General features: G+C 40.4%; 1 protein-coding gene across 1 annotated transcript in view; it reads right to left on the bottom strand.

Moving 5' to 3' along the window:
* Nucleotides 1–218: 218 nt before the first annotated feature.
* The window catches only part of HS6ST3 (heparan sulfate 6-O-sulfotransferase 3), a 624,059-nt gene continuing 610,234 nt past the window's right edge, over nt 219–14,043 (bottom strand). The window contains exon 2 of the mRNA XM_087814268.1: nt 219–7,322. Within this exon, the coding sequence (XP_087670394.1) occupies nt 6,614–7,322 (709 nt within the window). The 3' untranslated portion in view covers nt 219–6,613. The remainder of the gene's footprint in view (nt 7,323–14,043) is intronic.

The following is a 14,043-nucleotide window of genomic DNA, read 5'->3' on the forward strand; positions in this document are numbered from 1 at the left end:
CCCTGGCCTCAGAGCTTTTAAATTGTTTCAACCTATATTTTCTATGACTTTTATGCCTTTAAAGATTCATACCCAATAACCACATTAGTATCCAAAGCATGGATTTTTGAGTTTGACAAAGCTGATCCTGTGGATTCAGTTTCCAGAAATCCCTTAAAGTGTTTAACCAACTTTTCTCATTTTGCAAAAATGTCTAACAAAATCACAGGGGAAAACAATTGTTCTTGACATCACAACAGTTTAATATGTTAACTTATTCATTAAATTGTGCTTCACATCAATGGAAATCCTCAGTTCTACAAACTATCATTTTTAAATAGCAATAAGGATTGATAATGTCACAATACAATCTCCTAGAACCCGAGTTCATACATATTGTTGCACAGAAACAAAAAGAAATATCTCTTAGGAGAAATAATTTACTATCTATTGAATAACTATCTTTACATCTAAAATGGGGCACCAGATATAAGTCCAGATTTTTCTTTCCAACATTTTTCATCTTTGACACATTAAATGAAAAATAATGCAGGCAAAACCCAGAAATTACTTTTTTTGGGGGGGGGGGATAAAAAACAAGAAGAGAAAATTTGATCACATGATTAAAAAAACCAAAACACAACAAGCTGGTAGGAGACAAATGTGACAATGACTAAATCACACAAACTGCTTCCTCAGAGCACGGTTTTCCCTGGCAAGAGCTGAGGTTTTTCAGCACTGACATCTGGCCTTTTGATGAGTTACCACAGTGCAGCAGAACAGGGAACTCACAGAGATTCCGCTTAATGTGTCAAAGGATGACACATCATTTCCACAGACAACTTAGAACGCAAGTTCAAGAAACATCTGGGGTTTCGATTTCTCAGATCTGGAGTTCCATTAGGTCACCTCAAGTCCTTGCCTGGAAGTCCAGGGGCGTTTGTCTTGCAGATGTTGCTGGTGTTTACGGTGAGGCCAGACCTCTGGAATCTCAGCACCTTTTGCAAGGTCAGTTGGTTCTGTCAGTGTGTCGTGAAGAAGGGTCTGTGTGCATTCCATCCATTGGGCTACAAAACACACAGGTTTCAGAACCCACCCACTTGCCCAAAAGGGCTGACTCAAAGTTTTAGGGAATCAGTTCAGATGTGTCCAGGTGAGTATGATGAGAGAAAAACAGGCTTATGTCCAATAGAGATGGAGGGAGGAGATAAGAAGAAAGGTTGAAAGTGCCTTGGAGAAAGGACCTTTGCATGCTCCCCAGAGATGACACAACCGGGTAGAGTTATCAGACTCAGCCAGCCCTGACACCCAGCCTGGAGACTTTCAGTCAGTGTTCTGGTGACCGGTGGAGGTACAGTAACTATGGCAAAGGAGAAACCTTGGAGACACAGCTGTGACCAGATCAAGGTGTTCTTTGCTTAAGTCTGACCCAGCTTTTTCTTTGAGCCAACTCATCCTACTCACTCAGGCTTTATTTCAGTCCCTAGAACTATCCCCACATTCTTGTCTCGTCTCATGAGTCTCATACCCTTTTCTGCGCTTTTAAGTGGCCAAAAGAATTATAGTCTCATACTGCCCTTTCTCTTGAGACAGAAGCTGTATATTAGCTATTTCCTATTTTTCAATATTTTCTGGAACATATTTAATTCCTCATCTTTTCACCTTTGCAAGATCTGCTTCTTTTTTAAGAGCTCTACTCTTTTTTTCCCCTATAGTTATTCCCACTCTTCCTAACTCCCACCTCTGTGTGATCCTATTATATAGGACCTTGTTCTAAGCTAAAGGTCATTGTTGGAAAGGAATCAGATTAATTTTCTGTGTGAAGGTATTAGCTTATGACAGCTTAAAGCATTTCCTCTCTCTAGCAAATGTGGAAAGGGAGTCATTGAACACCAAAAAGAAAAAAGAAAAAAGAAACCTTTTAAGGATCAAAGAAATAAGTGGCTGATAAAACTCTGGGGACCTGGGGAAGAAGTAGAGAGGAAAGAAAATTTTTAGAGGAGGGGTTCTATTGATCACTCCTTAAGTTTCACTATTTAGGCTGCTACTGATTCTAAAACACTGAGCTTCCCCAAGGAGGTATAAGCCCATCCCCTCAGCCTTCACCTCGAATAGTTTTGAGATTGGGGGAGTGAGCATCCAGCAAGAAGTGTTTGAGTGTCTGTGCTTCTCAATTGCCCCTGCAACATTGCCAATCTTTTGGCCATTTCACTCCAATTAACAGGCTTCCTCACTAGAAGCAGGGGCTTAAGGGCCAACTCTACCAGTTTCCTTGGTATTATCTAAGTCACTGCAGTTCTATGAAAAGGTAAGGGATGATATAAATCAATAAAGATTTAGATTTGTATTTTTTCAATTCCCAAACCCCAAACTAATGCTGAGCAGAATTAAATAGTTGGAAAGGCTGTGAAGTCAAAAGACTGGGGCTCTGAGGAACTTTCTTGTTAGTTAACTAGAATCTTTGGGAAGTCTTTCAACATCTCTGAATTTCATGTCAAACTATCTAATGGGTAATGAATAGAGATCCTATTTATTTAAGAATGTAGCGAAGATCAATGAGATACTAAATGTAAAAATGTTTTTAAAAGCATCAAATATTATACAAAATTATGAATTTTAATCGTATCCATTGTAAAATATATGACAACATAGATGACATTGAAAAGTACTTGATATATTTTTAATTATCTTTTGTGTCAGAGACTAATAGTTTTCATCAGTATTAATTTTTACATTGTTTCTTTAATAATAGGACCTTCATATTTATCAAGGCACATGGCAACCAATAATGAAGACATTTCCTGACTTTCTTTGCTGCTAAATGGCTAGGTGCTAGCCCATAAGATGGGACTAAAAGTGGTGTGCAACTTCCCTCCATTTCCTCTCCGCTGTCTTAAGTATAAACGAGATGACAGGAGCCGCAGCAGTCAGCTTGGACCATGACATGGAAGCTGCAAGTTAGGATGAAAGAGCAACAAGAGAGGGCCTGCGTTTCTGATAATGTCGCGCACCAGTTATCCAACCAGTTTGTCTTTTAAGGGAGAGAACAATTATTCCATCTCGTTGAAGTCACTGTCCTTTTGAGTTTCTTTGTTAAATCGGCCAAACGGAGGATCCTACGTGACAGGTTTAGATTTATTTTTTGCCACCTGTGCTCGCCTCCTTGCCAGGTCTAACCGGCAGACCCCTCCCATCCTCATGGTATCTCTAGGCAGACTTTTGAACAAATCCTCACATTTCAAACCTTGGCTCAAACTTTTTATGACAGTTATCTCCTTTAGATGATAAAAACACATTTTAAATAATTTTTTACAGCACACATGCTATCTTTAACTGTTGCCTAAAACTGATTGCTAATATAATTACTTATTAGAAAGGGAATTCAAATAATTTTGGGGGCAGGTTTTCTGCAGTTACCAAGAGGAGGCTGCCAATGAATGAGAAGGAGGAAGAATAGATAGTCTGTATCTTAGTCCTTAATAATAATAATAATAATAATAATAATTTAAACATACACAGATACACACACAGACATCTCATCGCAGTCTCATTACTGGGCCTGCCACTGCCAAGAGAAGGAAAGGAATGTCTACCCGGGAGTTGCAGGAGTCCATAGGATGTGGAACTCCCTGGGGAATATTTTTTCTCTCTCTTTCTCTGCTTTTAACACTAATGTACCTGGAATTGATTTGGTTTGGGAATCTTAAGGCTGCCGACTTCCTGTGGATCCTTAGGCCCAGACGCTGTCTGTTGGCATCGCTTCCCTGAGCTTCACTCAGCATGTAGGTGTGCAGTCAATTTTTGGAGAACAAACTGCGTCCCCACCTCTTCGTTTCTATCAACACAGGACCCCAGGGATGTGACAAGTGTGCTACTTTAGAACGAAATGATATGAGGGAGAAAGCCCTTGTCGGTCTTTTTAATTTACTCAGAACCAGCCTCGGGCCAACACGGGGAGATGGTTTCTCCTCTGAACATCCCGATAGCTGGTCTCCAGTGGAGCACTATACATCACGCCTTTAGCAGCGAGGCCACGGAAAGCCTTTTGATATCAATCCCCAGGTGCCTGAGGACCAGTGTGAAGTTAGCACAGGCTACCTCCAAGTCTCAGCTATGCACGTATTCCCTGCCAGAAATTTAAAGTGAGTTTAAAAGAAACAGTCTGAATGCTTTCTAACTTGTTTTGATTTTCCACATGACAAAAGACTGGATTATCATTGTGGTGCGTGCATGTGTTTGTGTCACAATGGCAGGCAGAAGGATAATTTGCAGCCCTGCCATCCTAGGCAGAACATTAGATCCTAACGTCGAAATGTGAAGATAGAGAGAGACAGAGCTTATTAATCCCAGCTGCAATCCTCCTTCCCTCCCTACCTTAGGAACAAATCATCAGGAAAGAAAACATTAACATTGTGTGAGCCTAATCTTTACCAACTAACAAGCAATATTTACTTGGCCCCTTTAACTCACCCTCCTGTATGGCTCAAAAAGTACAATTGCCTAAAAAGCCATCAGTCTCTCAGCTCATTGATAGGTCAGTGATGGGGAGAGGTCTGTACTCGCCCAAGGCCACACGGCTCTTGGTCACTGCCAACTTGGTGCTGTAACAGTTGTGTCACCCATATGGGATAGAGGCATATACTTCTGGGCAGTAACAACTGGATTCTTGCATGATTGGCAGAAAGCTTTTCTCCCATATGGAGAACGTGATGGAGTAAAAAGAGCTGGCATTTTGTAGTCAGCCAGACCTAGCTGACAGTTCATGAGAAAGCTGCCCATCGTCAGTGGATTTCATTTTACTCATCTATGAAATTGGGACTGATAATATTTACCTGGTTGTGAATAGATTTAAAGTCTGAAAAAGGCTTCCCACAGTTTGTGGCAAAAGGGAGGTCCCCAATAATGCCTTCCCTCCCATGACAGATGAAGCCAAGGGTAGGGAGAGAAGTGTTTAAGGGACTTCTCTAGGTGTCCCTTTGATGGAGGCACTCAGCTTCCCTCCGTGCAGGCAGGCACTCCATGAATGCCTGTGGGTTGATTGACTCTCAACCCCAGAGAGAGTATTCTGGAGGCTGAGATGTGGCTTATACAAAGCTGGCTTAAACATCAAACATGCTGGATATCAATGAAATAGGCTTTTCAATCTGATTTAGGAGTTTCACTCATTTTGCCTTCAGCTCCTTGAGGGGATTGATGAGATCAATCTGTTGTGAAACTTTCTGTTCACTCTGATTCTGCTACTGAACACTAGGCAAGGGTTCTCTATTTCCTCTCCCATACTTCTCCCCCTATTACTCAAAAATGTTGTTGTTATCGTAATTGTGACTGGGAAAAGGTGAAAATAAGAAACACTGGGCAATGCAGTGCACTTTTTTGTTCATTTTTATACACTCACACCAGATTCACCAGCTGTAGCCACAGTCTAACAACAAGCAAAGACCATGGGGGGAGGAAAAAGTTATCAGGCTAGAAATAGTCAAGATTTGGGGAGGTAGAGTCTTTTTAAACTCTTGGAATAACTGTCCCATTGTGTTCCATGTCTCCTGGCTTAATTCAAAATTATTATTTATTTACAGACCTCAAATATATTTTGTATACCTGCTAGCCAAGTTCCTATTCTTCAGGCCAAATGCTCTTTAAACATATTTTCCTCTGTGATAGTATAATTTCAAACCTGGCAGTACCATATCAAAGAAGATGACTGCTCCAAAGAGGTAAAACTCAGAAATATTCTTTTTCAAAAAACCTAAATTCTGTAGCAAGTTTGGAAAAATGGTAGACATATATTTATTACCGCCCCCCCCCCCCCCCCTTATTCATTCATTCCTTACATCAAAAATAAAACTTGGTAAAGAGTGATCTCCTTAGGCATTAGTTAATAAGCACGTTTTCTCCTAAATGCCCCTACCAATGTTCATTTCTCAGGGGCCATGGGCACCCTGTCCTGAATCCTCTTGCAGTTCCCTAAAAAGTGGGGAAGGAAACATGGCTCAGGGCTGGGATGCAGGGCTTCGTAGATTGTGGGTCTCTAGTGATGGTCAATAGTAGGATAATCTTGTTTTAAAAGACTGCAACAAAACACATCACTCTTCTGATTTAAACCACATTCAAATAGAGTTCAAAGGTGACAGCCAACAGCAAAGGGAGGTTGGCCTAAAACCTCATCAAAGGGCTGAAAGGGACTTCTTTTTCTCTCTCTCTTTAAACAGATCAATATTTCCATTACAGAGACAGCATGAAACACACCAGTTTCAGCAGAACATCCAAGCCACAGTTTGGCTTTTCATGTCTGCCTCTGTGGGTTCCAGTCACCCGGACGATAACCTGTGTTGCTGCCAAGGAGATTGCAAGGACTGCTTCCTTTTCGGTGCTTCTCTCCTTGACCTTCTGAAATGGTCTATACTGGATGCATTCCTACCCTACTTAACATCACAGATTAGAAAATGTCAGCAAGTAAAGAACAAGGCCTATCATCTCCAGCTGGATAAAGATGAAGACAAAGAGGGAGCAGGCGTCCAACTCAAGCCACATACAGCCAGATGTCCTCAGAATGGCCCAACAGTCTCCAAGGTAACGCCACAGAAGGCCAGTGTGCCTGCTCACCCCCCCTCCAGAGGGGAGAGAGGGCAGGGGGTCACCACCTCACCACCTGGCTGTTGTAGTCCTCCGTGACCGCCCCCTCCGTGTTCCCATCCTCTTTGGGCCACCTGTGGCTCCTATACTCCCGCTGCAGCCTCCGCTCCTCCCTCCTCTTTTGCCGGTCCCTCTGGTGCTCCAGCTGCTTGGTGTGGTGGTAGCGCTGCTGGAAGAGATCTTTCGCGTACTCATAAAGCTGCATGTCCAGAAAGTTGAGCTCCTCGATGCGCTGGCGAGCACCCTCATTGATCTCCACGTTGGAAGCCCGCGTGATGTTGAACTGTGTGAAGGGAGAGATGAACTTGAGGTTGAATGTCCTCTCGAAGAGGAACTGTGTCTTCCTCTGGAATTCTGTGAGCCCAAAGAAGGCCATGTTCTTCAGGTTGGTTTTCGCGCTCTGCAGCAGGATGGTGTTTCTCTCGCTCTCGTTCATGAAAGTCAAGTTGTAGCAGCCCACCAGGCTGAGGTCAGCCAGCATGCGCACCTGGCGGTTGTTAGCCAGGTTGTAGGTGCAGTCCATGAACTCCCGCAAGCTAACCCCAGACCAGTCGTCCCCGGGGTAGCAGGTAGGCAGCTCATCGGGGGTGGGGCTTCTCCCATCACACATGTGGAGGGAGGTTTTCCATGTGGCCCCTCTCTGGACATGTTTCCACTCGCTCAGGTAACGGGACACTGGATCACGCAACATTGTGATGTAATAGAAATTCCTAGAAGAAATTAAAGGAAGAGTGTCAGTCATTGACAACTGTAATTCTGGGATTCTGAACCTTTGTAGTCAATGGCTCTTCTGCCAAATGTTCATGTGAGAGTTTTTGCCTGGATTTGTACTGATTGGGCAAATGTTCCCATATGTGCATATTTCCATAAACATGTGTGAACCAGTTTTCAATATTAAGTTTGCTGGGTTTTTCCTCCCTGCTCCAGTGTGGGGAGGGAGGAGTGGGGGAATAGATCATTCATTCATTCATTCATTCAGTCAGTCAGTCAGCAATTATTCACTAATAAATTACTACCAGCAATTACAATACCTTACATAAAGAAAACACATATGATATTTGAAAGTTATTACCAATCCAATATTTATTTGATTCTTACAACAAACCTTTGTAGCAGACGTGAGACCATTTGATAGGCAAACATACAAGGAGGTAAAGTGATTTGTCCAAGGTCGTGGCAGTAGAAAGGACAAAGCTGGAAGCCAAGGCTCCTGTTTTTCTGTTTACACTGCTCTTCTGGATTACAAGGGAAGTGGGGTTGAGAAGGATAAGATGTGTGTGGAGACTAATATTTACTGAGCATCTATTGTGTGCTAGGAACTGTGCTAGGTACTTTATGGATACTGGCACAGATAATCCTCAACACCACTTTGTAAAATGAGATTTATTTTTTTTAAATGATACTGAGAATACAGAGAGTGAGAAAGGTGAAAAATATAGCCTGAGAACCCAGAGCCAGTTAATACTTGAACTGCAATAGAACTAGGCATCTTTGATTTCAAAGCCCCTGTGCTTTCCTGTGCACCAGATTGATATTTTAAAAACAAAAAAATGCAACATATACTTAGTGAATGCTATTAGTTGTCAGGTGCTGCGGTTATTATAATTACAAGCCTTAGCTCATCTAATGACATCTAATGGAACTTTGAAAAGGAATATATTTTATAAACAATTACTCCAGCATGATCAGGTAAAGATCAAGGTACCTCTGGCTTAAAAGGGCAAGAAGAGAGCTGTAGAAGTTAACAGATAAAGACAAAACAATAGGCACCAAAGGAAAACAAATACGGATTCACAATGAGGAAAATCCTTCTCATAATTTGAGCAGCTACCAATGGAATGGGCTGTCCACCCCACCACATTGTTATCAGGAGTCACACTCAGAGTTCTCCTGGGCAGACAGTGTCCTGAAACATTCTGAAAAGAACACCAGGCATCCCTTGGCCAACATAAACTATTTTTTTAAAATGCATACCTAGTAAACACAATTACAAAAATAAGGAATTTAAGGGTACAATGTTTTTTATGCTGTGTTTTGAAAAAGAATTGATGAGCCCAGCGGTGTGGCTCAGTGGTTGAGAGTTGATCCATGAACCAGGAGGTCACCATTGGATTCCCAGTCAGGGCACATACCAGGGTTGTGGCTTGATCCCAGTAGGGGGCGTGCAGGAGGCAACCAATTAATGACTCTCTCATCATTGATGTTTCTATTTCTCTCTCTCCCTCTCCCTTCCTCTCTCTGAAATTAATTTAAAAAAACCAACATATAAAAAGAACTGATGAACTATAATATTTAAAACTATATATTTACTGTATTCAGTTATTTTGAATGTCTAGTCAAATAGTTTTGAGATGTGCTTAAGAAACTTCAAATTCTTAAGTTTCACTCACATTCCTTTAAATCAGGAGGAGAAATTTAGTAGAACCTCCCTCGACAGGCCGGCCTGAGCCCTTGCTTTTGCCAGTCACCATTTTCCATTACTCTGTTGTCTTTTCCTGTGACAGAATGACAATTCCATCAGTGGGAGAAAATTTCCCAAAAGGTCAGTAGGGAAAGCAGAAAACGACTGACACAGCTTGTGGGCTCCACAAAGAAATGTTGATGATAAAGTTTTGCTCGGAGATATTACTACGGTTGAATATTATGACATGTCATTATTAATCCTGCTTTGGTCCTCTGTTGGGACTTGGTCAGTTTCTAATTCTACAAGCAGAGACTGACCTTTAATTCATAAAACAATTTCATAGTAAATATAGAAACACAATAATGGTGATGTAACTCGGGGGGGGGGCGGTTAAGGGTGCCAAACAGAAGAATTTAAGTCAGAGACACCTTGCATTGGGTCAAATAAGACCACACATGGAAAATTTATTATTTCCCTATTAATTGGGCAAAACAGAAAACATACACATAAAAAAAGGATTTAAATTAAAAAGAGAATGGCAATCAATTGATAAGTCTCAATTTCATTTATATGTCTCACACTTGAACACAATCCAGATTTTTAAAGTAGTCATATGAGCTGGAGGATTTTAGGGCCTGGAATTACAATGGTTTGTGACATACAGATTTAACTGGAACCTGCTTCTGGAATCTTAGAGGCTTTTTACTCACTTGGGAAAATTGGCCATAGAGTTCCTGATGCCTTCATTTCATAGGAAATTAGCATCATTTCAAAGTGGACTGAAACTGACATAGGCTTAAAATAGTCTTGGTTTCTAATTTAACTTTATTCTGTTTAACATTGTCTTTAACAATGACTGACCAGAGAGTAGGACCATGTTTACATGAGTAAAATTAAGTTCCAAATGTCTGTAAGTTCTACTAGACAAATAGGTAAGAGGCCTATTTGTAACTAAAATTAACTCTGACATCATGATATAAAAAATGTACAAGTGGAACATTTATATTGATGAAATTCAAAGTTGTCCCATCTCATGGGTCTGGAATGGAATGGCTAATAGCATTTGGGTTTTGCTTTATCAGACATATTCTCATGTATGTTTTGTTTGTCTGTTTCAATCCTGCAAAACAGCCAAAATATAAAGATAGAACAGTAGTAGAAGTAAAAGAATAGGGTTGAAGAACAACTAGTGAAGAAAAAAATCTCACAAAATTTGATTAAATCATATTTCTCATATTTTTTTCCTACTTTCAGACAGAAAACTGTAAAAATCACAGATGAAGTAATGTCTACCTCAAGGCCACACACCCAGCCTTTACTGGATACAAGCTTTGCTCCAGGGTCATGAATCTCCTCCCCACCCCAAAACAACTGAAACTCACTTTCTTCTGCTCCTGTAACGTCCGCTTCAGTTTCTAAGGAAAACACTTATAGGGTTCAGGACTACTGACATCTGCAATGTTCCTTTTTAGGCCTTATTTGTTCCACAGCACATTGGAGGGTAAAACAAAGAAAAGGGAGGAAGGACAAGCAATTCCCATGCAAAGCCTGTTACGGCCACAAGGCAGAGGTCTTCATGGGCTCCTGTTCCTTTTAAACTGAATCTCCTAAACCTGGACACAGCATCGTCTGTTCATATACTTGTCCTTGCAGTTAACCAAAACTCTCCCCAGGTTTTGAAAATATAAATAAGTAAATTATTATGTTCCCCCTTCACCTATCCATTCATTCGTTAGCTCTTCAACTGTTAATTGAGCACCCTCCCCCCACCCCCACCCCGTATTTGCCAAGCACTGGGGCTAGGCATGGGGACTCAGAGATGACTAAGTTGTTGTCCTCGAAGAGATCTTAAGCACCCAATGATTTTGGTAAAGTAAAAGAAATTTAACCACCAACTTAAGATGTTCTGCCAATCTCCTCGGACCAGGATAATCTCTGACAGGTAACTGTGTGTCAGTAATAGCATCTTGTCAGTAGGTTTCCCATTTGCCACCTACTTGGTTGAGAGCTTGGATGAATTCATGTAAGCATGTCTTAAAGCAATTGCAGCTCTTTAGCATTGTCATTCCTGTGGGCCCAGTACCTCAGGAAGATTAGGGCACTGGTGCCTTGATTACTTCAATAATTATTTTAACTGACAATCATCAAAGGAACCACTGTGATTACTGAAGTCCTAAGAGCACACACTTTTCCATGACTACTTTAGAATCACTTTAGCATCTTGCACTGCTGTAAGGTAATAATGTTAAAAAGCTCTAAATAATGCACACAGAGGTTACTGCCTTCCCTCAGTCTTTGCCTTTTCCTTTGCTCATTTGCATCCCACTTATCTTTCCCGGCCCAGCCCTAGCCTCTTAGCCATCTTCTCTGACTCTTTCCAACCTCTAGGATGTACTGCATCACTTTTAACTTGCATGTGAGAGTCTTGGTTGCATGTACCCCTTAATTTCCTTTCTGATAATTGGACCTTAGACCTTGTGTTCCACAGCATCTCAAAGTGCTGCTCACAGCAAACGTTCAATAAATGACGCTTCATAAAAGAAATGATCAGCATATAGGATAAATTTATTACTATTTTTATGACATAGGTTAATATTGCCTTTGATAAATATGACTTTTTTCTCTCCAAAACCCTAATGTGATATTAATTTTGAATATCTAAAATGTGTAAAAAGAATAAAAAGATATATAATCTTTTAATACATCCATCATTTGATTGTGATGGTTGATATGTAGAGAGAGGCAGTCAATACAGACTTTGGGTAGAAAGCTGAATATTTCATACAACAGGTAATTAGTAGCAATGAGGTAAGTTTTGTTGTGTTTTGTTTTAATGTTAAACTTACTTGTTTTCTTCCCCACTACTTCAAGAACCTGCATTTCACTGAGCAGTTTATCGCATAATTGCTCATTTCTTTAATTATCAAGTCATTTCATTAACACGTGCTTATTGAGGGTTTGTTACGTGTGAGGAGTCACTCTAGGAAATGTGGTGAACACAAAAAAGAAAATAAAATGCCTTCAAGTATTGTGGATGCAACGGTGGTAGACTAGAAAAAGGCATTGATTAGCAAGTTACTGAGGTAAGGATTTAAGAATGGGGAGGAGGGGGTAAATGGGGGGGAAAAGGGACATCTGTAATACTTTCAACAATAAAGATAAATTTAAAAAAATGTACAGAGAGCAGAGTGGCCTAATTAGACCAGGAAGTTCACGTTGTGCATTTTCCCCTAAACATTTGTTTAATGAATGAATGGATGGAAGGAGGGCATAAACTAGAACAGGATGCTGAGGCCAAATTGTCATGGGCTCTGAAAGCGACTGTGAATTGCTAAAAGAGAAAACATCTTGATTTAGGAAGATTCACTTAGCAACAGAGGTTAGGGTGGACAACAGCAGGCAGGAGAGACCTTCGGCAGCCTCGGTGAGAGAACAGCAGGGAAGAACCCAGAAACAGGAGTGTGGGTAAGAAACACTCCCTGATAGAGTCAAGGAATATCGTACACCCAACTGTCATTGTCCCTCCCTCCTTCCTCATCGTCAGCTTCCTCTCCACTGCCGTTCTCTCTGTATTTTCTGCTTCCCTTCTATCTAATCCCCCCTTTCAGTTCTGCCCTGGAAACGAGGCGAAGCTAATGGGCTCATCGAAATGGTGGAACAAGGAATAGAGTTTCACTGGGAGCACTCTGCCTGTGGTGATTTAAAAAATTCACTTTTCTTTTTGATTGCTGAATAATATCCCATTATGTATATCTCACATCTTTTTTATTCATTCATCTATCGAGGGATACCTAGGTTGCTTCCGTATCTTGTCTATTGTAAATAATGCTGCAGTGAACATAAGGGTGCACGTATCTTTTCAAGCTGGTGTTTTTATTTTCTTTAGATAAATACCCAGAAGTGAAATTGCTGGGTGATATGGTAGTTCTATTTTTAATCTTTTGAGGAATGTGCATACTGTTTTCCATAGTGGCTACACCAATTTGCAATCACACCAATAGTGCATGGTTGTCCCCTTTTCTCCACATCTTCACCAGCACTGGCTATTTGAAATCTTATCACTTATGACAACATGGACAGACCTAGAGGGTATTATGCTAAGTAAAATAAGTCAGATAGAGAAAGATAAATACCATACAATTTTACTTACATGTGGAATCTAAAAAATAAAACGAACAAAACAAAATGAAAACTGATTCATAGATACAGAAAACAAACTGATGGTTGCCAGAGGGGAACAGGGGCAGGGGATGGGTGAGAAAGGTGAAGGGGAATTAGAGGTACAAACTTCCAGTTATAAAATAAAATAACTCACAGGGATGTAGTGTACAGAACAGGAAATATAGTCGATAATATTGTAATAACTTTGTACAGTGACAGACGATTACTAGACTTATGGTGATCATATCATATGGTATATAAATTTAGAATTACTATGTTGTACACTTAAAACTAATCTAATATTGTATATCAACTCTACTTTAATAAAAAATACTCACTTTTATGAGGTTATGACTTGCCTAGCTAATGAGAACACATATGAAAGAACCTACAAATGCTAGGTTCACAGGGCAGCTTTAATAAGTATACGAGGGTGGGCAAAGTACGTTAATAATAATAAATAATACAATGATAAATAAATAATATAAGAATAAACTCTGCTTTGCATATTGCAACTGTAAACCCACTTTCGCCAACCCCTGTATTCCTTCCACTACTAGCTTAACCCTCGTAAAATCAAGCAACAAAATTGATTCCTCCATACTCCATACTTGTATGCATTCAAATAAACCAGCTCAACTAGAAACTCCTCCAGCCAGCCTTCTGTGATGCCCTCGACGGAAGAGATTTCTGTCCCCCCTGAAACCTGTGCCTCTCATGCTTTGTATTTTTTAAAAAATTTAAAAAGTTTTCAATTACAGCTGACATACAATATTATATTAGTTTCATGTGTACAACATAGTGTTTAGATATTTTATATTTTATGATATGATCACTACAAGTCTAGTAACCGTCTGTCACTATAC

Source organism: Miniopterus natalensis, chromosome 2 (assembly GCF_054644295.1).
Source record: "Miniopterus natalensis isolate mMinNat1 chromosome 2, mMinNat1.hap1, whole genome shotgun sequence".
Classification (NCBI taxonomy): Eukaryota; Metazoa; Chordata; class Mammalia; order Chiroptera; family Miniopteridae; genus Miniopterus; species Miniopterus natalensis.